Source organism: Balaenoptera physalus, assembly GCF_965194825.1.
Source record: "Balaenoptera physalus genome assembly, chromosome: 11".
NCBI classification, from domain to species: Eukaryota; Metazoa; Chordata; class Mammalia; order Artiodactyla; family Balaenopteridae; genus Balaenoptera; species Balaenoptera physalus.
The window spans coordinates 26,632,863-26,659,922 of record NC_138896.1 but is presented as its reverse complement, the minus strand read 5'-3'; the positions used below and the strand labels follow the sequence as shown (position 1 = coordinate 26,659,922).

Sequence of the window (27,060 nt, the reverse complement as noted above, 5' to 3'; positions counted from 1 at the left end):
GGAAAGTTGTGCATTTCTAAGAATTTGTCCATTTCTTCCAGGTTTTCCATTTTATTGGCATAGAATTGCTTGTAGTAGTCTCTTAGGATGCTTTGTATTTCTGCGGTGTCTCTTGTGACTTCTCCTTTTTCATTTCTAATTTTATTGATTTGAGTCCTCTCCCTGTTTTTCTTGATGAGTCTGGCTAATGGTTTATCAATTTTGTTTATCTTCTCAGAGAACCAGCTTTTAGTTTTATTGATCTTTGCTATTGTTTTCTTTATTTCTATTTCATTTATTTCTGCTCTGATCTTTATGATTTCTTTCCTTCTGCTAACTTTGGGTTTTGTTTGTTCTTCTTTCTCTAGTTCCTGTAGGTGGAAGGTTAGATTGTTTATTTGAGATTTTTCTTGTTTCTTGAAGTAGGCTTGTATAGCTATAACCTTCCCTCTTAGAACTGCTTTTGCTGCATCCCATAGGTTTTGGATCGTTGTGTTTTCATTGTCATTTGTCGCTAGGTATTTTTTGATTTCCTCTTTGATTTCTTCAGTGATCTCTTGGTTATTTAGTAACGTATTGTTTAGCCTCCATGTGTTTGTGTTTTTTACGTTTTTTCCCTGTAATTCATTTCTAATCTCATAGCGTTGTGGTCCAAAAACATGCTTGACATGATTTCAATTTTCTTAAATTTATTGAGGCTTGATTTGTGACCCAAGATGTGATCTATCCTGGAGAACGTTCTGTGCGCACTTGAGAAGAAAGTGTAATCTGCTGTTTTTGGATGGAATGTCCTATAAATATCAATTAAATCTATCTGGTCTATTGTGTCATTTAAAGCTTCTGTTTCCTTATTTATTTTCATTTTGGATGATCTGTCTATTGGTGTAAGTGAGGTGTTAAAGTCCCCCACTATTATTGTGTTACTGTCGATTTCCTCTTTTATAGCTGTTAGCAGTTGCCGTATGTATTGAGGTGCTCCTATGTTGGGTGCATATATATTTATAATTGTTACATCTTCTTCTTGGATTGATCCCTTGATCATTATGTAGTGTCCTTCCTTGTCTCTTGTAACATTCTTTATTTTAAAGTCTATTTTATCTGTTATGAGTATAGCTACTTCAGCTTTCTTTTGATTTCCATTTACATGGAATATCTTTTTCCATCCCCTCAGTTTCCGTCTGTATGTGTCCCTAGGTCTGAAGTGGGTCTCTTGTAGACAGCATATATATGGGTCTTGTTTTTGTATCCATTCAGCAAGCCTGTGTCTTTTGGTTGTAGCATTTAATCCAGTCACATTTAAGGTAATTATCGATATGTATGTTCCTGTGACCATTTTCTTCATTGTTTTGGGTTTGTTTTTGTAGGTCCTTTTCTTCTCTTGTGTTTCCTACTTAGAGAAGTTCCTTTAGCATTTGTTGTAGAGCTGGTTTGGTGGTGCTGAATTCTCTTAGCTTTTGCTTGTCTGTAAAGCTTTTGATTTCTCCATCGAATCTGAATGAGATCCTTGCTGGGTAGAGTAATCTTGGTTGTAGTTTCTTCCCTTTCATCACTTTAAGTATATCATGCCACTCCCTTCTGGCTTGTAGAGTTTCTGCTGAGAAATCAGCTGTTAACCTTATGGGGGTTCCCTTGTATGTTATTTGTCCTTTTTCCCTTGCTGCTTTTAATAATTTTTCTTTGTCTTTAATTTTTGCCAATTTGATTACTATGTGTCTCGGCGTGTTTCTCCTTGGGTTTATCCTGTATGGGACTCGTTGCACTTCCTGGACTTGGGTGGCTATTTCCTTTCCCATGTTAGGGAAGTTTTCGACTATAATCTCTTCAAATATTTTCTCGGGTCCTTTCTCTCTGTCTTCTCCTTCTGGGACCCCTATAACGCGAATGTTGTTGCATTTAATGTTGTCCCAGAGGTCTCTTAGGCTGTCTTTATTTCTTTTCATTCTTTTTTCTTTATTCTGTTCCACAGCAGTGAATTCCACCATTCTGTCTTCCAGGTCACTTATCCGTTCTTCTGCCTCAGTTGTTCTGCTATTGATTCCTTCTAGTGTAGTTTTCATTTCAGTTATTGTATTGTTCATCTCTGTTTGTTTGTTCTTTAATTCTTCTAGGTCTTTGTTAAACATTTCTTGCATCTTCTTGATCTTTGCCTCCATTCTTTTTCCGAGTTCCTGGATCATCTTCACTATCATTATTCTGAATTCTTTTTCTGGAAGGTTGCCTATCTCCACTTCATTTAGTTGTTTTTCTGGGGTTTTATCTTGTTCCTTCATCTGGTACATAGCCCTCTGCCTTTTCATCTTGTCTATCTTTCTGTGAATGTGGTTTTTGTTCCATAGACTGCAGGATAGTAGTTCTTCTTGCTTCTGCTGTCTGCCCTCCGTGGTTCCCATTTCTGATGTGAAATCCTTCCTGTGGTTACACACCTACCAGCTGCTGCCAGTATTGCTACCTCTGTGAAAAGGTTCTCACACTTTTGTGTGCAACAGACTTACCTGTAGTGTTAATTAAAAATGAACTCCGGATCAAATTTTGAAATACTGATTTAAGAGACTCTGGATGGAAGTGTGTGTGTGTGTGTGTGTGTGTGTGTGTGTGTGTGTGTGTGTTGTGGATTCAGTGGTTGCTGAAGCTGGTTTGGAAGAACCTATGGGGTGCATCTTTTCCTGTCTCTGCATTCTGTGCCACAGTATCTTGAAATTGGCTTTGGTGGGAGTTTTGGCCCATGGAGATCAGCAAGTGTTACAAATCAGCACCTCTGCCCCAACCCCACAAGTTGGTTGTTGAACATTTACTGACACAGTACTGAGTGGTTGCATTGAGTTCCAACTGCTCACTCAGCCCTCAGATGATTCAAACCTGTGCCTGTAAATCATAGGTGGGATACTTGGACAGACAGATCATAAACTGACAACTTCCTTTTCTTTGTCCTATTTTTCCCTGTGAAATATTAAAAAATGCAAATTATGCTTTTCCTTTCCAGGAAGACTTAATTATATAATTTTTGTATTTCTAGCATATGTCACAGCTCTTTTCATAATAAGAATCATTTAGCACCTACTATTTCCCAGCCCTATTCTAGTGAATAAAATAAAGCCCTTTCTCTTTTGGGACATGCACAGAATTCAAAAGTCTATAACTCCTTGGAAATTTCATGGAATTGGAGGAGATTCCATGTAGCTGGAGCAAAGTGAGGGAGTGAGAGAATGATAAGGGATAAGACTGGCTTTGTATACAGACACAAGTAAAGAGTTTGTATTTAATTTGAAGTTTAATAGGAAGCCTTATTAAATCTCAAGCAGAGGAGATTTATGTTTCAAAAAGATCTCTCTGTTTGCTGTTTGAGAACTTACTGTGGAGGGCAAAAAAGAAATCTGGGTAATGAAACTCATTTTTTCTTAAATTTTTTCAAAGAAAAATTTTCTACAATCCCCTTAGGCCCTCTTAAGGACAGATTTCTTCCTTACAACTTCAGGAATGCAAGTCTTCAAGCTGAACACTATGGGAGAATTGCATCATTGGTAAATAGGTGGAATCACTTCAGAAGCAACATGTTGTAAGAAGTTATATAAGTACTTTCTATTTTTTTAATACTTGGTCTCTTTTGACCATTAGGCCCAGGCCCTTGACTTCAGGTTAAAAAACATTCAACCAGCACTATCCAATAGAATTTTCTGCAGTGATAAAAGTATTCCATAGTTGTGGTCTCCAAAATGGTAGCTATTTTCCACATGTGGCTAATGAGCACTTGAAATATAGCTAGTGTGACTGAGGAGTTGGATTTTTAATTTTATTTAATTTTCATTAATTTAAAGTTAAACAGCCACATGGGGCAAGTAGCTACCATATTGGACAGTGCAGTCCTAGAACTTCTATGTCTCTGGCCATGCAGGTGACATCTCTGAGCCCCTGTATTTAGTTAATAATACTTATCTTTTAGGAGAGCATTAAATGATATATATAAAAGCATAAAGCCTGGTGTCTGGCAGCTCCCAGGACCACAGTAGAGGTTGGATTCGGTGGTGCACTGGAACAGGAATGAACTGGCTCATGAGAGTCAATTTCTCACATCCCTTCCCAACTCTGAGTTCACTGACAACATACTTAAGTCATGGTTGGAATAGCTACACCATGGAAATCATCAACCACTGTACTTCGGGGCCCCCCAACCCAGCCTAATCCCAAGAGCCAGCTGTTAACAATTTACCAACACACCATTGGTAGGGTGCATTTACACGTCCTATTTATTTATACTTGTTTCTACTGCCAGAAATTTAATTCTTTCATGGATCCTTTTCCTTTTCATTATTTCTACAACATCGTTTTAGTATTCCATTTCCTTCTTTACCTGACTTTCACAAGCCTTCTGTGCTTCTGTGTTTCTACTTCTGTGTTTCAGAGAAGCTTCTGCATGAGGAAGACTATGCATCTTTTTTTTTCTTTTTTTTTTTTTCCTTGTAAATTTTAGGTCATTCCGGTTTGCCTATTCCTTCTTTGCTGTGAAGGAAGCAACCAGCTGGCGACACAATGTAGTCACAATGACACTTTCAGAGGAAAACCTGGATGCTCTGTGTCTCCCTCTGTCCCACCCTTATCTTGGGCAGGTGCTTTGTCTTCAGTTCCTAAACTTTTACACTCACCGGCAAACCTTTTTTTTTTTTTTTTTTTTAACTTTTCTATTTTATTTATTTATTTTTGGCTTTGTTGGGTCTTCGTTGCTGCACGCAGGCTTTCTCTAGTTGCGGCGAGCGGGGAGTACTCTTCGTTGTGGTGCACGGGCTTCTCATTGCGGTGGCTTCTCTTGTTGCGGAGCACGGGCTCTAGGCATCAAACCATTTTGTAAAACGTTGCAAAGTACATCTCTGTTTTGCTTCTGTCTTCCTGTTTCCGGTAATTTTTACTGGTGTTTCATCTGCAAACTAGATTAGGAAGATTATATATTCATTATTGATGACTCTCTTTTCTCAGCAATATGGTTTTAAGGTAACTATCCAAAAATTTTACGTCCCTAAACCCTATCTCAGCCAGGGACTTAGTAAAACATCTGCAGATAGTTTATCAGTTAAAAAGCTTACATTAAAGATGATACTAAATGAAGACCTTTTGCCGTCAAAACTGTTGAGAACCTGTTTTGACTTGTGAGCTCTGACCTTTACCAACGGGTTAACCGTGATTAAATTTCCAGGTGTGATCCCATCTGGATGAACTCTAAGAGACTCTACGCCATTGATTTTCAAAACACTTTCATTTTTTTTAAAGCAACAGAATCCTTTCTTCAAAGATAATTTACATGGAAGTCCAGTACATAAGAGGCAAATGCTGAGTTTTTCTGGTTTTGGTGTAGGCAAGAAATCTACCCAGAAGGAGGGACTTCAAATAGAATCGTTTGAAAAACATTGACGAATCCGACTTATTTTTTTTAAAGGCAGTTCTATTCTTTACCATTATTAAACATCCATTCTGTGGGTGGACAGTCCTTCTGAACTATACTATATTTTCTCTTTTAAAAAACTATACATCTTGTTTTATGAGGCCAATACTTTAAATAAATATCAAGAGAGCAAGCAGGCTTTAGGTATGTCTTTTCTATCTAACTACTAAACAAACAAAAAGAGAGAGAGAGAGGGAACTGCTACAAAAAATGGATAACTGTTGAATCATATGTCTCTGAAAGCTAATATTATGTTAACTAATTTAATGCCACCTTCTATAGTTACCTGCCAATATAACAACCTTTAAAACAAAAGAACAAAAATGAATTATTTGTTCTTCATAAACCACAAGGTTTGAAAATGTATGAAATTCTTTAAGACAATTTACAGCATAATAACAATATACTTAAAATAGAATATTAATTTAATTTAATACGTTTCTTATTAAGTCATATAAGGCCTAAATAAGAAAGGCCTAGAAAGGTCTTTTCAAAAGTCTTGTACTCTTAGCAACACATTTGCCTTGGCAGATTTATCAGTCAACAATCTTACTCAAAATAACAATCTAATTTGAATAGTATAAGGGTCGAAGTTAATTTGGAAATACTCAAGAGTAAAGAAGATTGGGTGTTAAATAGATTATTTATTCACTAGTAACCTCTGAACTGTTTCTAGAGAATAATTCGTTTTGACAAACAGCATGTCTATGGCCCACTATGTGGAAATAGGAATATTGTCTATGAAGGGAGGGTTTTGTTTGGGCTTCTTGCTTGATTTCTGCAGTAAGTCAACTGTTCATGTGTTTTCTATAATTACTCACATTTAATTTGTTTCTTAGGGCACAGCAGAAGCTCTGATGATAGAAACAATGTCTATTGAGTATTATAGGAAAGATCTGTAGTCTTCTCTTCTTCCTGGGAAGATTCCTAATCTGGAGTCTCAGGACCCATAGTCAGCAGCTGATAGTTGGGATTTAAGAAATTTTTCAGCTCACTAAAATTGTAAAAACAAAATATTTGTATATATGCACATGTGTGATTTTCTAAGGAGTTCTAACTTTTACAATCTTCTTAAAAGGATTTGTGTGAAAAAAAAAGATAAAGAGAACCTATCAAAACATTATATTCTGTTTTTTTTTATTGAAGTGTAGCTGATTTATAATGTTTCAGGTGTACAGCAAAGTGATTGTTTTATATATATATGTATATATATATATAGATACACAAACATACATATTCTTTTCCATTATGGTTTTTTATAAGATATTAAACACAGTTCCCTGTGCTATGCAGTAGGTCCTTGTTGTTTATGCAGTTTATATATAGTAATGTATATCTGCTAATCCCAAACTCCTAATTTATCCTTCCCCCGCTTTCCCCCTTGGTAACTGTAAGTTTGTTTTCTATGTCTCAGTGTCTGTTTCTGTTTTGTAAATAAGTTCATTTGTATCATATTTTAGATTCCACATATAAGTGATATCATGTGGTATTGTCTTTCTCTGTCTGACTTATTTCACTTAGTATGATAATATCTAGGTCCATCCATGTTGCTGCAAATGGCATTATTTCATTCTTTTTTATGGCTGAGTAATATTCCATCGCATGTATATATATATATATATATATATATATATATATATATATATATATATATACCACATCTTCTTTATTCATTCATCTATCGATGTCCATTTAGATTATACCCTTGACTGTATTATCTTGAACCTTGTCTTCCTGACTGACTCACTTACCTCCTTCTTGCCCAAGAATAAACCAGGCTAAATGGTGTTTCAAGTTTGAACCAAAGTTTTGTAGAAGTTTTGAGGAATAGACCTGTGAAATCTTTAATTCCATCTTGTTGGAAAGTTGTTGAGGATATTGTTTATCATGTTATTAAGAACCTTCCCTAAGAAGACCCATTTCAGAAAATTCTTTTACAGATTATCCTTCTTAAAGACTTCACTTCTCCCATGAAATTGACTCTTTTTTTTGATAATAAGTCTGGAATCAACTCTAAGCGTCAAAAGCTGCGTGAGGGCTCACACGACCTGCGTAGTTTTGCATGATCCTCCTCTACCTGGTCCTGGTTTAGAGTTTCTGCTCTTATTGTTATTTTTCTTTCTATTCTTATTTATATGTTCTATCTTTTATTCTTTGTTGATGTAAGCCTTCTCAAAAGAGAGTTAAGGGGAAGAATAAATGAATATCCGACCTGCAAGTGGGGAAATTAAATTTCAGTTTGGTGGCTACCTTAAAGTAACAGAGCCCATTCCACGTGTATTCTTCAACCCAGGCCTCTCACATACCAGATCTGTTCTTTGGCTAGTTTACCATATAGATGGCTCAAAATACTGGTTATTAGGAATCAGGGAAACTTGTACATCTATGGGAAACTCCCCTCCCCTCTATCCCTTCCCAAGTTGTGAAACTACATCCTCTTTAGCTTTCTGGAAATATTACCTTCTTACTATAGGCAATGTAGTGACTATGAAATTTTTCTTTTCTATTTGCAAGAGCATTTTAGGAAAGTGTGGGTAGGAGCAGAGTGCGAGACAAACGTAGGGGCAGAAAAGCTTTGGTTGCATGTCTTCCTGCTCTTTCTGCCTGTGTCCCCTCTTGCAGAGAGAGATAGAATATTATAGTTGTGAGAACATGGAGTCTGTAGCCAAACAGATTAATAAAGTCCAGCTCCCCGCTTGCTACCTGTGTGACCTAGGGAAAGTTGCTTCACCTATTTGTGCAGAATTATCCTTTATCCTATAAGGATAGGATAGTTGTGCAGATTGAGGAGTTAATGTATAAAAAGCACTTAGAACAAGGCCTGGTATATAGTACAATCTCAGCATGTATTATATATTATAATTACTGCCAGAACTCCGGATAGGTACTGCATGAACACTCTCACCTTGTGGAAAGAGATTGCTTGGAAAACGTAGGAGAGTCAGCTCTTTCTCCTACCTGTAAAAAAAATTAGTCCTCTGTATATTTTCACCAGGGCAAAATTCAGCGAGCACAGAAAATGGGTTTAAAAAACATCCAGATGTCATTTTGCATACAAATCAAGAGCAGGGTCTGAATTTCAAACCATTCCTTTGGTACCTGCCCAAATCGATTTTGGCCGAGAGCAGGAGGGATGGAGTGGGAAGAAGTCATCGAAATTGCGTGCACAGTGTTGTTGTTCCAACTTGGGAGGTTGGAGTGAAGCCACCTCGAAGGTTTGGCCTTGTATGTTTGTGATCCTAGGAAATTTCCCCAGCATGAAAGTTGTGCTTCGGGGAACAGAAAGAAATAATGATTTTTGTATCTGTAAATAAGGCCGTTGCTATGTGTGAGTGGCAATGTTCCAGAGACATTAGCTATTTTCACTTTCTTGTGGTCCACCCATGAATTACAAAGCGCAAAAGGGTGTTCCCTTCCCAGTTGAAAATAGCTTTTGGCAGCATTTTCTGACACAGTTCTTCAATGCACCACGGGACCTGTCACCTCAATCATTTTGTGTTCCCTTTCATCCTCCCACAAAAGTGATTTTAAGAAGGGAGGGTAACTGATCAGATGAAGCCAAGAGATGTGTGAGTGTGTTAATAACAACCTGTCAAAACCTGGGAGAGCCAGATGCAAACATGTTACATTAGGGGTGAGGTGGGCTCCTAAACTGCTCATAACCTGATTTACCTTAAACTCTGCAAATGTCCCTTTCTCCACCCATCCTGAGAACCATATTCTCCTCTCATCATCATCACCAATATTGTGATAATCAATAGCAAACCTTTTTTTTTTTTTTAAAGCATGTACAAGGCTCACAACTCATAAAAATTCACTCCTGGCCTCCTTGATTCCCAAAAGAATATTCTTTACTGGGAGAAACTCAATCACATCATCCTCAAGTATTTCATAGGAATTTTAATATAATGAAGTTCAAATCTTCAAGTAGGCCTTGGCACTGGAAATAAATGGAAGGCTTAAGAGATACAAAATGGACCACTTGGGTCCAAGTATTGTTCCAAACGCTTTACTTATATTAATTAATTTAGACCTCCATAAAGACGTCATGAGTTAAGTACTAGGATTATCACCATTTTACAGGTAAAGAAACTGAGGCACAGAGGAGCTAAGGATCTTGCTTATGTTTGTACAGCCCATTAGGAATTAGAGGAAGGATTCAAACCCAGGTAGGTGTCTCCAGGAAGCTCTTCCGGCCGTACCATGTGGCCTCTTGTGATAAAGACAATGTACTACAAGGTTGTCAGTTCTTCTGAGAGACAGTGATAATTGAGAATTCAATGAGGTTTCTTCCCTTCTTACGGATCAGCTGGAGTAGAAATATAAAAAACTCCAGTTGCCAGGTACATTAGAGATTGCTTAGGTCCAAAGACATCTCACAGCTAGTTGGTGAGAGACCCAGGGCTCAAAATGTGGCTTCCTTTCTCCTTGTTTCTTGACCATCTCTTATTACCATGAGTGACTAATTAAAGTGGGTTTCACTGAGAAATATTCTCAAAGAAGTCTTCCTTGTTTCCTCCTCTGTGTTCTGTTCCACTCCCAGGGCCTCCTACTTCAAGATGTGGAATGCCGGAAGGAAGATGGGCAGGTGGTCAAGATCCTGGGATTTGAGTCCCGACTCTGACATTTTCTAGCTGTGTGAACCTAGGCAACACTCTTTATCCTGGGACCATGTACCTCCTCATCTAGACAATGGTAGTAAATGCCTGCCTTTTTTTTTTTTAAATTGGGGTATAGTTGTTTTACAATGTTGTGTTAGTTTCTACTGTACAGCAAAGTGGAGTTCCCTGTGCTATCCAGTAGGTTCTCATTAGTTATCTATTAGTGTCCATACGTTTGTTCTCTACACCTGTGTCTCTATTCCTGCCCTGCAAACAGGTTCATCTGTACCATTTTTCTAGATTCCACATATATGCGTAAATACACGATATTTGTTTTCCTCTTTCTGATGTACTTCACTCTGTATGACAGTCTCTAGGTCCATCCACATCTCTACAAATGACCCAATTTCATTCCTTTCTGTGACTGAGTAATATTCCATTGTATATATGTACCATACCTTCTTTATCCATCCATCTGTCGATGAGCATTTAGGTTGCTTCCATGACCTGTAAATGCCTGCCTTTTTTTCATGTCGCTCGGTTTTTTTCAAGAATCAACATTTCTAGATCTCTAGATCTTTGCTACTTGAGGTATGGTCCACACATCAGTGGCACTTGGGCCAGTTAGAAATAAGGGATCTCAGGCACAACTTCAAATCTACTGAATCAGAACCAGCATTTTAACAAGATCTTTGAGGGATCTGTGTCACATTAAAGTTTGAGAAGCACCATGAAAGTGTCACAGCTTTCAAGCACAGCACAGAGAGGAAGGGTTGCTATGGCTTTCCACCTCTTCCCATCTCTTCCTTCTGCTGCTCTAAAAGGGTAATTCAGGCCACGAATCCCTTACTCTCAAAACCAGTTTCGGAATTCAGAATTTTTTGTATTTTGAAAAGCAATATGCTACATGTACTGTATATTATTTAACACCTTCAGTAGGATCAGGGTAGCTAGCGCCCTTAAATAAAACACAGTGACTATTATACTGAGTGAGATAGATAAAGATGGAATAAATCTTTATTATTATTTTCAGTGTGGTTGCTGCAAACTTTGAAGATAACTTTTGGGTTTCAGAGCTTTTGGGGGTTTGGAATGGCTGGTGAAGACTGTGGATTTGAACTTCCCAGGGACGTGCTGACCTTGGTCTGGGAGAGCTCTGGGGTGTGATTTCCACCTGGAGCAGCTCTTCTCTGGGCAAAGCCTGTGTGGCCATGGTTGGACCAAGGGTGGGAACATGAGGTCCCAGGATGATGCTGCCCCAGGATTCTCTGGGGTACCATCTGGGGCTTCCTGCCTCTGCAAGATCCTACTGACCACCTAAACCCAAAGCAGATGCATGGTTTGGGGGAGAGAGACAGCTCATTTTCTTCTTCAGCCTGGAATATTAAGCCTGAGCAAAGAGTGGAGGAGTGGGTAGTAGGTGTAGGCAGCTCTCTTCACATCACAACAAAGATAGCATGATTCCTAAAAAGAAGGGAACTTAGCTTATTGTTGCTTTTTAATCTTCCAGAAATCAAATAAATAACTCAAGAAAATTAAAATGTCTCTTGAAGGTATTAATGATGAGGGTGCTTTAATCACATAAACAAATGTTCTAATGATAAAACTTCTCAAAAAAAAACCCAAACAAAATAACGGAACAAACTACACCCCCAATCTGATCCTTTGCACTCTCCCTTTTACAACTACCTTAAACTTACTCAAATTATGTCTGAGGGCTCCAGCAGGCAGAACATTTGGGCTGCTTCTCTAGCATGGATGCCTTTGTTGTAGCTCTGCTGGAAGAAAAAGAAAGGGGAAAAAAATCCATTAGTGTAACTTCATCACTGATATTCAAAATAAGATCTAGCTGAAAGGAAAAACCCTTTGAAGAGCCTGCAAGGTTTAAAAGATGGAAAAGAAAAAAGCATCTGGTTCAGAAGAGTTAGTGTCTGATCCCAGCTCTTCCCCAAGCTGCTGGGAGGAACTGGAAAACTCTCCTCTATTTGTCTGGGACCCAAGACATCCGGTGGGTAGGTGATGCTGGACGAACAGGGTATGCCTTTCCCACCAGAAATACCTGCCAGCTCACCCCAGAGCCCTTCCAGAGACAGTGAAACTGAAATGACCAGCTGCTCCAAAGTGAGCCAGCACTGGAGCATGTATAGGAACTCATGTCTGATGGCGCCCAGAGCTTCTTTTATTAGGGCAGGATCTTCATTTGTATTATTTCAGTTAATCTTCATAAAACCCTGGGAGATTATTCCCGCATTCTATGGAGCAGGAAACTGAAGCTCAGGAGGTTAAGTAAATTGCCAGAGGTCACACAGCTAGAACCCAGGTCTGCCTAACCCCCAAAACTGTTCTCTTAACCACTGTGGCTTCCAGTTTTATCCTGAGGCTTAGACTTGCTTGAGGAGCCCTGGAGTTCAGAGTATAGTAGAGGTGCTCTGGGCAGCAAGGCCGGACATAAGTACTGTCCACAGAAAAGGTGTTGGGTAAGGAGTGAGGGGGCAGCAGGACCAGGAATCATGAACCCACAGGTGATTTATGGCTCCTTTTCAACCTGCCTTCTTTCTTATAATCATAGGATTATAGTGATGAAATGAAACTCCTAAAACCAATCTATCCCCTGCCTTTAGGCAGTGGTTCATTTAAACCAGACAATTTTCTCCCTTTGTTTAAAGTTCTTAAGAGGCAGAATTTCCAAATCACTCAAAGATACCTATGACAGGGGCTCACAGGTCTCGTAGTGATTAATTTTTTTGTGATAATAAGCCCAAATTAATTTCCAAACATTTATTGAGTTCCTACATTGTGCCCTGTGCTAAGATAGATGGTGTGTGTGTGTGTGTGTGTGTGTGTGTGTGTTAGGTGTTATAAGGAGGCACAGGTAGCTTGCCCTTAGATTTCTTATAATTTTCTTGGATCAAGAGTGATACAATTGTAGTAATTAAAACCCAGTTTAAATATATTCAGAAATTACTAGCTAAGTAGCAGTAATCTACTTCTGATTCTGCCAGAAATGAGCCATATGACTTGGTACATGTCACTAGACCTCTCTGACATTCAGCTTCCTCTTGTTGTAAAGTGAGGGGCAGGCAATCTTGCCGTGATGGTTGCCTAGCAGCCTGCAGAATACAGGTTCTGGGATGTGTGGTGGAGACTCTGAGGGTGATAAGAGCTCAGAAGAGAAGAGCTCCCAGAGGGACTGGGTAAGGCTTTGGGGAGGAGGAGGGACTTCAGTTGGTTCCTGAAGAATGGGTAGCCTTGGCCTAGGGAGAGGGGAGGATACTTAGGAAGACAGCAGGAAACAAGAATGAGCATTACCTGTTGACCAGCTAGTGAGGGGCCAGCTGAGGGCACAGCTGGGAAGGGAAGAGTGGAGCCAAATTACCTAAAATTGCATTTAGATTTGAGGTATTGGGGTAAGAGGGGACATCTCATTAAAAACAACAACAACCAAAAAGAAAGGAAAAAGAAGAAAGAAAGGAACTTATAGAGCCCCTGTAGTACCCTAGGCACTAGGCTAGGTTCTTGAGATCTAGAACCCTCTCCACCCTCCAGAAGTAGAAATTAGTTTTCTCACCCCACAGATGATGAAATGAGGCTCAGAGAGGTAAAGTAACTTGCCTCTGGTCACCTTGTAAGAATGGATTCAGGTCTATTTAACTCAAAGCCTGAGATTTCTGGATGGGCCAGGATATGAATTATATTTGTGGTGGAAGTTTTATGAAAAAGTGGAGTGAGAATCACCTAGCATTCAGGAAACCAGAGGAATGCAGAGGTGAGGCAAGCTTAAGGGCAGCAGAGTGAGGCAGAGAGCAGTCGTTCTAAGGAATATTCTGGAAGACTTGAAGGGAAAGTAGATTGGTTATGGGGCTATGGTGCTAGAAATGGATAAATAAAAGATGATGACAATGTTTGGAATATGAAAAGCTTGGAAATCCTTGACTCTACAGATACCAAGTAGGAAGAGAAGCTAGTCTGGAGATGAAGATGACTCAAATCTCAGACACGCGGAGTCTGAGGTGAAAGTGATCTCCTCCATGGCGTGTCCAGAAGGATGCTGCTGCAGTGGATGCAGGAGTCTTGGCTTAAAGGCAGGACAATGCTAATGACAAAGCTACGGGGACTATTAGTGAAGAGAGATCATGGAAATCTTGAAAAAGGGGGAACTCTGCAATGGAGATAAGAGAGTGGAGCTCTCTCAGGAGGTGTATGGGAAGAGGAAGAGAGGTCTGCATGGGAGGCAGAGTGGGTATGCAAGGAGAACACAGGAACACCAGAGCGCAGAGCACCTAGAAGCTGCGTGGAAAGGGACTTACAGGAAAGTGGGGCAGAATGAGGAGGGCAGGGGTGTGGGGACGCATTACTCCTCAGAAATTCTAATTATAACAGAGAAGTCTATTAGAATGAAAGATCCAGACCACTTGTGTGTGTGTGTGTGTGCATCATTTCAAAGATCTTTTCTCTTTTGTTATTTCTTCAGGCAAATTGTATAATTATAATCCTCAGATTTTCTGCAAGAGAAAAGCTCTATTGCAAAATTTGCTCTGATACAGCTTTATACTGGAAAACAGTATACTTTCCTAGGTTTCCATAGGGTGTTAACTGCCGAAATTGTCATACAGATTTTTTTTTTTAAACATCTTTATTGGAGTATAATTGCTTTACAATGGTGTGTTAGTTTCTGCTTTATAACAAAGTAAATCAGTTATACATATACATATGTTCCCATATCTCTTCCCTCTCGCATCTCCCTCCCTCCCACCCTCCCTATCCCACCCCTCTAGGTGGTCACAAAGCACCGAGCTGATCTCCCCGTGCTATGCGGTTGCTTCCCACTAGCTATCTATTTTACCTTTGGTAGTGTATATATGTCTATGCCACTCTCTCACCCTGTCACATCTTACCCCTCCCCCTCCCCATATCCTCAAGTCCATTCTCTAGTAGGTCTGTGTCTTTATTCCCATCTTGCCCCTAGGTTCTTCATGACCTTTATTTTCCCTTAGATTCCATATATATGTGTTAGCATGCTGTATTTGTTTTTCCCTTTCTGACTTACTTCACTCTGTATGACAGACTGTAACTCCATCCACCTCACTACAAATAACTCCATTTCATTTCTTTTTATGGCTGAGTAATATTCCATTGTATATATGTGCCACATCTTCTTTATCCATTCATCCGATGATGGACACTTAGGTTGCTTCCATGTTCTAGCTATTGTAAATAGAGCTGCAATGAACATTTTGGTACATGACGCTTTTTGAATTATGGTTTTCTCAGGGTACATGCCCAGTAGTGGGATTGCTGGGTCATTTGGTAGTTCTATTTTTAGTTTTTTAAGGAACCTCCATACTGTTCTCAATAGTGGCTGTATCAATTTACATTCCCACTAACAGTGCAAGAGGGTTCCCTTTTCTCCACACCCTCTCCAGCTTTATTGTTTGTAGATCTTTTGATGATGGCCATTCTGACCGGTGTGAGATGACATCTAATTGTAGTTTTGATTTGCATTTCTCTAATGATTAAGGATGTTGAGCATTCTTTCATGTGTCTGTTGGCCATCTGTATATCTTCTTTGGAGAAATGTCTGTTTAGGTCTTCTGCCCAGTTTTGGATTGGGCTTTTTGTTTTTTTTGTTATTGAGCTGCATGAGCTGCTTGTAAATCTTGGAGATTAATCCTTTGTCAGTTGCTTCATTGGCAAATATTTTCTCCCATTCTGAGGGTTGTCTTTTGGTCTTGTTTATGGTTTCCTTTGCTGTGCAAAAGCTTTTAAGTTTCATTAGGTCCCATTTGTTTATTTGTGTTTTTATTTCCATTTCTCTAGGAGCTGGGTCAAAAAGGATCTTGCTGTGATTTATGTCACAGAGTGTTCTGCCTATGTTTTCCTCTAAGAGTTTGATAGTGTCTGGCCTTACATTTAGGTCTTTAATCCATTTTGAGTTTATTTTTGTGTATGGTGTCAGGGAGTGTTCTAATTTCATACTTTTAGATGTAGCTGTCCAATTTTCCCAGGACCACTTATTGAAGAGGCTCTCTTTTCTCCACTGTCATACAGATCTTTGGAGCAACTACAGGCTCACTTGATAATCATTTAAGTTCCTCCCGTGAGCCAGGCTCTGGGCTAGGCATGGCCCTGCGAATAGGCAGGCGGAGTCTCACCTCTCTACCCATCCACAAGCCCTGTTATCGTCAGCTCAGCTAGACAAAGGGAGTAGCAGAGGGAAAAGAATGCCCCTGGGAGACTGAGGGCAGCCAGTGGCTGAACCAGCTTCAGCCTCACTCTCTGCCTCCATAATCAGTAGAGGCTGGGGATAAATTGCATTTTGCTTCCAAACAGTGTGACCCTCAATTGCATAAACAAGCCTGAAGTGAATGTCAGCTCTAGCCCAGGAAGCCACTTTCCCCAAGGCAGATTGGCAGGGAGCTCAGGGGTTTTGCCCCTTTCCCCCCAACCGTGATCATCTGTTGGGATCAGGTGGGTGTCACCCCAGCAATCAATAACCTGGGTGAGCTGCAGGAGCAGGAAGGGCAGCAAATGGGCTGGGCCATTCCTCAAACCTCCTTTTACCTTCAGACTGAGTGCTCGCCTGCCTGCTTTGCAAAGGTAAATCCAGTCTGTTTGAAATGAGTACAGATTTAATTAAAAATGAGGTATGTCCCTTCTTCCATGATACTCATTTCCCTGACAAGCAGGAGTTTTGGAAAATCGCAGTGGATTCGTCTCTGCAGCTCTCTCTCTCCATCCCCTGCCACACCACTTAGACACACAGAAGCTTTTCTATTCTGTATGTTTTCATACATGCAGCCAAATATGGAGGAAAGAGAAAGCCTTTAAAAATAATAATCATCTTCTATTTTTCATTGTCGGATGAAAATTTCTTGCACTTTTGTTCATGTAAATGCAAAATTATGCTTCTGCAAGTTGAGGTGGTGGCAGTTCCTGAACACAGTTATATTTTGCAGATAACAGGATTAGCTTGGATGTGGGTAATAAGTTGGTGAATCTCCCCCCGGCCATTTCTCAACACTGTGAGAGCACTAATCCTTTATGCTTTGATGTCTTCTAGCTTTCCATCAGGTGCGCCATGGACTATTTGTCCTGGGGCAGTCAGCTCTCTTATAAGATCTCATAGTGTCCTCATTAGCTGCGCCTATTTACCCAGCCAGCCTGTTGAACCCAATTTATAGTTTATGTGATTAATTCCCAAAGTACAGTAAACCCTAGCTCTAAGGCTCTCTATTATATGACTGCATCTCCTTTAAGGGCAAACACAGCTTCGGCTCTTTTGCTATATGACTGCCTCGTATATAATACGCTAATAATTTTACTCTTGACGACACATTGAACATCTTTCTATACACTTTCTTTACAGCACAAAAGAATGTTCCATAAAGAAAAGAATACTCCATATTGGACTGTAAAGTGCTAACTCTATGCAGGAGTCTTTGGGTTTTTTTTGCTTTAAAAATTTTATTTTGGCTGGTAATGTGGCACCGCCCTCCTGTCAGGTTTGAATAGGAAATTGGCAAACCATGTTACTGTACAACTCTTTATCTACTGAATTATAATTTTCAAAAGGCTTAAGAGGTAATGTGGCAGCACAAACCCATGGGCTCCTTCTCATCCTTAACATGCAGGCTTGGAAGATAAAAGGTTCAAGTGCATGCATGTGCACGTGTGTGTGTGTGTGTGTGTGTGTGTGTGTGTGTGTCTGTAGGGAGCCAGAGAGGGAGACAAAGACAGAAAGCAAAATGAGGAGAGGAGCGCTTAAGGCACCGTATGTCAACTTTGTTGCCATTTTTTCTCACAGCAGAAAGAATTATGGAAAAAGTCACTTACAGTTGGTACAAGAGGAAAAAAAAATAACCACAACACCAGTGGTTCTCAGCTGGGAGTATTCCCCTGGGACACTGGACATTGTCTAGAGATATTTTTGGTTATCACAACTCAGGGGCATGCTACTGGCATCCAGTGGATAGAGGCCAGGAATATGGCTAAACGTTCTACAGGCAACTCCTTGACAAAAATTATTTGGCCCCAAATGCCTAGAGTGTCAAGGGTGAGAAATCCTGCCCTGCACATTTGGGTGATGGAATTGAAAGCGGGAAACTTGATCGCTTCTGCTTAACTGACCTCAAAGTGCATGAAGAGACAGTGGCTTTATGTCATTTCAAATATTCTGACCCTCAGTCTGCAATCCTTTGAAATACAGAGAGTAATGCTTGCCTCTCTCATGGGGATGCAGGAAGAATCATTCATAAAACACACTGTAAAGTTTTTATAAAACTTCCAAGTACTGTAATAAATCTGACGTTGATACCTTTCAGTTCTAAAATTCTTGACTTTATGACTAACCAGGGAATTATCACAATCTGTAAAAATTCAGTCTGTGATAGACTGTCCTAAGGCAGAACTTAATCCTCAGTGATACTGCATATTTTTTGTTTTGTTTTTCAAAATACCGTCAACTCTTGATTTTCCTCATAAATGGAAAAAGTGATAATCTCAAGAAGATGAGATTCAAAAATTTCTTTTAATTGAGTGGCATCAATTAGACATTTTTAGTATTAAAATAAGCTTACATTTGCAGAGCATGTAATGATGACAGATCATATAGAAGAAGTGCTAACTCTGTCCTAGGAGCTGTGCTGAACATTCTAAACAGATTATATCCATTAATCCCTAAAATAATCCTGTGAGGTAAATTGCTATTACAATCACCAGTTTACTGAGGAGTAAACTGAAGTTTACAATGGTTATGTGACTTACTTAACCACACATAGTAAGAGGCAGTGACTGGATTCAAACTGGAATCTTTCTGACTCCAGAATCTGAGCCCTTAGCCACTCCATCACAACATATTGCTTGGATTCTAACTACCGAGGAATTTCATTAGGACTAACATTCATGGTTTTCCTATTATCTGTTATTGAAACACACTGGACTGAAATCTCTTGAATTTAGCAACTCAAGCATATTTTTATTTCATTTGGTAAAAGTAGAGTAGTTCCTGAGAAATAGGTAGAAAATAGAACATTCTTTTATGTTCTCTTCAGTTGCCTGAGGAAAGTTAGAGTGTGAGAATGCCTTCTAACAATTCAGCATGGTGGGAACCTCAGCATTTCTTTGCAGAGCAAAGCTTTTCCTCTTCTGCCTGGGGAGGGGGTACTTTAGGATGCTAAGTAGATCAGCTCTGGGCTCAGAGAAAAACAGTCCTAACTAGACATTGGTTAATCTGGAATAAAGAGCATGATATCAATAGTGATAACAAGGTAAGGTTTCCCTTTCTTCTCTGACCATCATCACCACACCCTCCCCTCAAAAAAACAAACAAAAAAAACCCCCAAAACCCTTTCAACACTAGAAGCCTTATGATTGACATAATTTCTCTGAAATTTTCACATGCTCCACAAAGTAGCCTTGGCATATAGAGGTTGGGGAGGTGTAGAGTACTCTGAGTTTAGGAGGCTGAGAGAGAGAGAGAAAAAAAAACATAAAACAAAGACAGTGTTATGGGGCATCTGCTATAGGCCATTGAAATGGTAGGTGAGGGAAAACCAGCTGGTGAGGTCAGTTGAACTCTCATAATGTTGAACTCCGAAGGGACTTGGATTCCCAAGACATCTGCTGGGTTAAAGACCCACGAAGGATCAAAGGAGTTACTGAATTGGAGAACTGCAACTTTCTGTTACCAACCATAGCTAATGTAATTAAAGGAGAAATTATGTTCGACCCCCTGCTTATGAACAGGTAAGATTTTATTGAAAGTAGGAAAACAAGAGATAGGTTGACTACTATTGCCCATGTGATGATGTGTACATAGCAGAGTAAAAATGAGAAAACTGAATGCAACAGTACCGGGGAATTAAACTCTGGGGAAGCATATTAAGCAATGGAGTAAGGACATGAGAAAATATTAAAACTCTGGAAGGTGGTAGGGGGCCAGAGCAGTCTTGGGGACAGTCATAAATGCAACTTTCTGGACTGCAATTCCTCAGAAAGAGAAAGGTGGAGAAACGAAGTAATAAACCCTCGCTGAGGCTGCGTGTCAGCTTGGTGTGGGCTAGGCAAAGCTGTCCAGGAAGTGCTGCGGCCCCACATCAGTTAAAGCTGTCAGGGCAGTGGAGATAAGGACAGCAAGTCATCTAGAATCAATTAATGATAACAAGAGGGTTAAAGTGAAACCAGGATTTTTTTGAGATATGCTAGGCAAATGGAAGAGGTCAGAGAGAAAGTTGTCCGGAGTATCTTACTGAAGCAAGACTGAGAGTTCAGAAGTCATGAATTCAGATTTTAATCCCAGTTCTTTCTAAGATATGAGGACAATGGCTTGACTTATTGGCATCTAAAGTTTCCCCTTCAGTGAGAGTGAGAGGAACCAGTTTTCAAGTAACTAAGTAGAAAGATATCGATTGTTGAAATTTCAGGAAGCTCTGAAAAGCTCCAGGGTTCTCCCCACATATCATCAAAGCCATTAATGTCTGGCTGTATTCAATAGTGAAGTTAAAATATGCCTGGCAAGGATAACACATTACATTTCATCAAGGGTACACAGGTACTTTCCTTCGAATAGGCTTTAAATTGGACCTTGAGATTAATTTGGCCATTCGAAGATGGAGGTCACCAATGAGTAGGAAGACATGGCCTGAACTGGGTGATGGTGAAGTTGGAATACAGGTTTTATCTACCTCATAAGCTTGTGTCAAGACAGTTACAAAATGGTAATAATTCTCACCATATCATGGTCTACCATAGGTGACACTTCTTTAACGGAGCCAGAAACAGAGGGGGAACATTAAACTGGGGGAAGATCTTTCTTAACTATTCTCTCTCTATATAGATAGATAGATAGATAGATAGATAGATAGATAGATAGATAGATAGATAGTGATTGTTGAGGGCAGTAATTACTGGTTGTAGGAGAGAGAGAGGTGATTGATCCATCTCAATTTGCTTTTTGCCTTGGGGATACATTCCTGGTAGAAAGGAACTTCCCTTCTCCAACTGTAGAGGAAAAGCATCATACTCTGATAGAACTATAAAATAGCCCATCTGCAAGGGTCTTAAAAGTAAACTAAATCCTGCCTCCTCTCTTTAGAATGAAAAAATTGAGACACAATGAAGATGTTTGGCCCACTCAGCTCATTATTAGTGTCAGATCCTGGAGACTCCTGACATCAAAGAGACACCATTGGCAGTAAAGTGATATATGGAATAACCAGAAAACACTTTTTCTCCCCCAAGCACTTCTAACAACTTAACTGCTTAGACCGCTGTCTCCCTTTCTCCCCTCTTGCCTCTCACTTCTCTCTTTGACTCTTATATTTTTGGAAAGTAAGAAAATAAGCATTCTGTTTTTCAAGAAATTGTAAGATAAAAAATAAAACTAAAGTTTCCTTTGATCTTTCTTTCCCCACACTGTGGTTCTCTATTGCCATTCCTAGAGGCAATGACACGTGCCTTTAGGAATGGCATGAACTTTTTTTGCTTTACTCTTTTTAGTCTTTTTTACATACCCATATTTGAATCCATTGAGAATATATAACATTGAAAAAATATGTAGTGTGTGTGTATTTAAAATTATAAGTGATTTCATGCTGCACATATAATTCTCAGCCTGCTTTTGCTGCTCAAGCATTTTTTTGGTATTAATGTTGATATAATATTGATCTAGTTCATTTCTTTATACTATGGTATAGTATTTTATTCCATAAATATTTCACATTTTCTTACTATATTCATTTATTGATATTGTTTTGATTTTTTCCTATTATAAACAATGATGATTGAAAATGCTGTATCTGCCTCTTGGTGTACATGTACCAAGGATTCTCAAGGTTACCTACCAAGAAATTGAATCTTTGGTTTATATGAAATGCATAATTGTAGGACTCCTAACAATTTGACCTCCAAAGTAGCTAAACTAATTTGCGCTACCATCAGTAGAATATTAAAATACTAATTATTTTACATCTCCAAACCCTCTTCTGTGATTTATAACAAATTCTACATTCCAACTTGAGCCTTGAAGTAATGTAACAAACCCCTAATTAAGTTATTATTCGTTCACTTTTTTCTGTCATTTGTTCATTTATTTAGTGAATGCTGACTGCCCACCATATGCCTGACCCTGTGCTAAGAGCTAGTGATGCAAAGATGAGCAGTCTAGGCCCTTGAGGACCTCAGAGTTTAGTGAAGAAAAAAAATGTATAAGTAAGGAAAACCCTATGTTTTTATAGATATAACAAAGGTATAGGCAAGGAGTTCTTCAAGGATAGAGATGGAAGGGATTAAACTAAAAAAAAGGAAGGGTTGGAATATGGTTAGAGAAGACTTGAGCCAAGAAGGAGGAGGAGACATTCTCTGGATGGACAGTAGGTAAGGTGAGAGAGTGTTCCAGAAATAGAATTTGTACCATCGAGTAAAAGTTATACTACTCAGTGATTGAGTTCTTTTATTGAGTACCTGCAATGTGCACACATTAATAAACACAGTCTCTGCTATAAAGTGCTCATAAAACTATTGAGGGTTCACGCAGTCTTTAATGGACCCAGTTTTCAAATCCATGTCTAGCTGACTCCACTGCATATGCTCTTAGCCATCATGTTCCCCTGCCCCGATGGCATTTCTAATCTCTATTCTACCTTACTGTTTGTTTATTTCTCATTATGAAACCCTACTGTATCAAAAGACTGTTTAAAAAATCTCCTCCCTTCACTCATCACCAAAAGATAAATTAGTATCTTCTCAACAAATTTTATCTCCTTGAAGCCAAATCAGTACTTTCAAAAAAAAAAAAGATTATCACTCTGACTAACTAAACTAATATATTTTGGTAGCCTCCATAATCAAAGAAACCATCAGATAAGTATAAAAAAAGTACAATTTCAATTTGTAAATTATAAAGCACCTTTGAATAATTTGCTGTTGAAAGACATTAGCTGGTTGACAGATGATCTTACCACAGTATTTGTCTCCTCCCCATAAAATACATTCAAATGTAGTAAAACAAATCACATACAACTGCTTTCCTACTTTTTGAACAAAAAGTTCCTCTCAGTCCTCTAACATTCTGTCTATACTGATTCCTTTGTATTATAATACACCCCTGTGGTATCACAGTACTATGGTATTCTCTCTGCTTCTTACAAATTAAACACCTGTGAGATAAAATGAGATATGGAATTGTTTTGAGTATTCAGACCAGTTCAAATATTTCCCAAACTTTCTTGGCATAGGAAAATACCAGATGTGTTTTCCTTGAAAGAAAAAGATAAATAAGCTTAGATGTATTTCCAGGTAAATTTAATCCATCTGTTGTTGATTAGCTGATTGATATAAAAAATATTTCACTGAAGCGACACGAATAAAGGACTCTTTATTAACTCTTTGTAAAAGTGTAGGTAGATTTCTTTGTTCTTAGATATGAGTAAGAATTTTTTGGCATAGGAATTTTATATTTCTCATGTATAAAGTTTGGTGTTGAAAATTTGATGATTCTAGAAAATTTGAGATTTTAGAAGGGGGGATTGCCATGTGTGAGCCCTGATTGCTATCACACAGGCAGCATGGTGCAGTGGTTGAGTGTGTGTATGATGGAGTCAGGCTACATCAGTATCAGTCCTGCATCTACCAGTTACGAACTGTGCAGTTTTATTCAAATTATGTAACTTGCTATGCCTCTGTTTCTTGTTCCTACAGTGAAGATAATAATAGAATTATTCCAAAGGTTAAATAATTTAAAGCATGTGCAACAAAACAGGCGCACAATATATGCTTATACATGTTGCCCATCATTACATATCAAACTACAAGGATATTATCAACTCCTGGCAATAAAATGGTTCCCCAATGTTATTTCACATTCCTAGAACCCATCCCACCAAATCTGAGTCAGCAATGTTTTTTACAGTCACTTTAGGTGGCTGTGCTGTAGGTGGCTTTCATATGTTGGCATGAGAAACATTGTGTTGGGAACTGATTTGGGACAAAAGCCATCATATTTCATGTAGATATCAATTCTATAGGAAACTGTGTAAATTTTTTCCTTTGGAAGATTTTCTATTGACTAATGTAAGTTTCACAGATTTGGTCAGTGCTGAACCTTTCCAACAGGGCTCTTGTCGGGCAAATGACAGAGTCTAGGGTAGCCCTGACCTCTGTAAACCCACCAGATGCATTCAATTCAATGTGATCTCTATGATCATGAAGATATATTTTAATCACATTTCCACACTCCTGATATCATGCTTTCCCACCATTCCCCTCAGCTCCATCAACACCACAAGGAGGTGTATGATTATCTTGAACATTGATTAAATTAAGCTTATTTGATGAGTTAGAAACACAGGGTCAATATTTAGTGGAGAAAGAGATGTTTATGTTCAAATAAAACTGGCATTGGGGGTCCAGTGGTTAGAACTCTGTGCTTTCACTGCTGTGGGCCTGGGTTCAATCCCTGGTGGGGGAACTAAGATCCCACAAGCTGCACAGTGCAGCCAAAAAAAAAAAAAAAAAACTGGCATTAGGCAAACAGTGCGGTGACTGGCTAAGTAAGTACTTTCCTTTTGTCTGCATTATATAGTAGCAAATTAAAGAAAGTCAGACCAGAAATTTTCCTGGTCACTCTTTAACACTATCATAGCAGGCTTTTGTCTTGCAGGGACATTTATAAGCAAATGAAGTATATACAAATTAAGTCTCAGACATCAGCAATATTAAATATCAAAGGGATTATCTCATTGTTTACAGGCACAGGCCTGGTTGACATTCAAAATATTTAACAGCTGTTATATCTTTGACACTCACTGAGTAATCAGAAGAAACAAACATTGGAGAAAATCATCTAGTACAGCTATATTGCCCAGACCAGCTGAGTATTATCCCTTCTATGCTCTTTTAGTCATTTGGGAATTAGTGAAGGCAAGTATTAACTGAACACATTCATAGAGATGTTGTGGTCAGGAAAACAGAAACAGATATGTCAACAGAGAGAATTTAATATAGGAAATTGTTAAACAAGGGTTGGAGGACTGAAAAAAGCAAAATAGAAACACTGAGGTAACAAACATATAAGAACTGTAGGAAGCAGCTACCATTCCTAGAGCTAGGGGAACAGAGTAAAGATATTGGAATTACTAGAAGCAATAAACTTAGTGAAGAAGCAACACAGATTGGGATTCAGCTTCTGAAAAGGGTATTCCACTTACTCAGGAGCTCTGAAGGGGCCCAGTGGAGCTAAGTACTCAGACTTCTGAGCGGGAGACACTCCTCTGATGGCGTAATACTTCTGAGGCAGAGTGATGGGCGGTTTCTGGATTACAAACATTACATATATATGGAAAGGTTGAGAGACAGTCGCTTCAAAATCAGCACAGTTGACTAGATGTTTCTGTAGGTATTGGTAAACTCATAAAGAGTCATCATTTGTGGCATATACATATGTTATATATATAACAAGAACTTATATATATTTATTGTTTGATATATATGTATATGGTTAGGTAAAGTTCTAAAGCCACAGAAACTTTGATAAATTAAATAACTTATTTACTAATTTATTTTAAATGTATTTGTGAGGTTCACTTACTGGCAAATGCAGTAAGCTAGAATCTTGAAACCCTTCAACCAGAAAATATCTAAAAATGCCAGATAAAATAGTTTTAGGCCCTCTTTTAAATAAATGTTCTAAGAAACAGGAACAGGAATATAGGAAAGTAAGTGTACACTGAAGTCACTGGGTGACAGAAGCATCTACTGATCAGATATCTCCTGATAATGGGAAGTCTGGGGCTTAGGTTTCAATGTCTGCCTAGGGGTTGGGGTAGGAAGGATAAAGCTCTGAGATGTCCAGGGGGTGAGGAAGTAGAACAAAAGGCTGCCATTCCTTCCCCAGCCTGAAGTTTTCTATGATCCAGGAAAATCTACACCCTCAGGGAAGTGAACTGGGAAAAAAGCACCCTATAGCTGGAAATTGGTGGTCTAGGTTGTGACTCTAGGTAGAGAAGAAAAAATTCTTCCTGGAGAATTTGTGTCCAAAAGCCAGCATTTATATGGATTTGGAGCTTGAATTCATATCATTTACTTGAAATGAGAACTGTAAGTTGAGAATTCTTTTTTAAATAGTACCTAGGTAGGTAGTACCTCTAAGTGCCTGCAGAAACAAACAGTATCCTCTCTGGAGGAAAACATCTTCAATCCAATTCTAAAAGACTTTCCTGAGATAAAGTACCAATGATTAAGGACTCACAAGGAAAAAGTAACAAAGCCATGAGAAAAAAACCCCAAAAACACCATGAGTGAGAGTCAGCAAAAACAACAAGCAGTAGAACCAGACCTCAGACCCAAAAGTCTTCAGATATTGGAATTTTATGATATATAATATTAAAAAACTATTAAAGACATGTAAAAGTGAATCAACAATATGTATCAGAAGCAGGAGTTAGAGAAAATGATAGTCAATTTGACAAAGAACCAAATAGAAAATGTAAGAGAAATTAAACATTCTGTGGATGGAACAAGGAGGCTCTGGAACAAGGAGGGATATGGGGGGGCCTGTGTGGATGGATAGCTTCACAGTAAAAGGAGATGGGCTCTGTGAGAGTAAGCCCATGTGTACTGAGGGTACACCAGGGACCAGATGCACCTTACAATGGTTTTGAACTTATTTATATGACTCCAAGACAAAAAGAGAGTAGAATCCACAATTGACTGAAACTGAGTTCCCTTCTGTGTGGGTTTGAAATAGAAGTAAAGGTCAAATATAGAAATACATTACTTTTTTGTACATCTGATTGTGCATCCTTTGGGCATTTTGAAAATCTGAGAAAAGGTCATGTGATTACAAAATACGTTGCTGAGACTTGAAAAGCTGAAACAAGGAGAATGCAAAGTGTAAAAGATTTCAAATTTCAAGTCATTAGGAGCTGGATGGAAACATTTTAAAAGAGGTATAGTTTTTAGGAGAGCGAATCTGCTAAAAAGGAATGTTTCTTGAATGCCATAAGAAAGCAATTTATGAAAGGAGTTATCTGGCAATTCTGGGGGGTGGGTTTGGTA

At 38.8% G+C, this 27,060-nt stretch overlaps 1 protein-coding gene across 2 annotated transcripts in view; it reads left to right on the top strand.

Moving 5' to 3' along the window:
• Window positions 1-27,060, top strand: part of LOC309637314 (uncharacterized protein) — a 537,821-nt gene that overhangs the window by 239,219 nt on the left and 271,542 nt on the right. For both annotated transcript variants that reach the window (XM_082411732.1, XM_082411731.1), the window contains one exon: window positions 9,951-10,102. In XM_082411732.1, coding sequence (XP_082267858.1) covers window positions 9,951-10,018 — 68 coding nt within the window. In that variant the 3' untranslated portion in view covers window positions 10,019-10,102. The remainder of the gene's footprint in view (window positions 1-9,950; window positions 10,103-27,060) is intronic.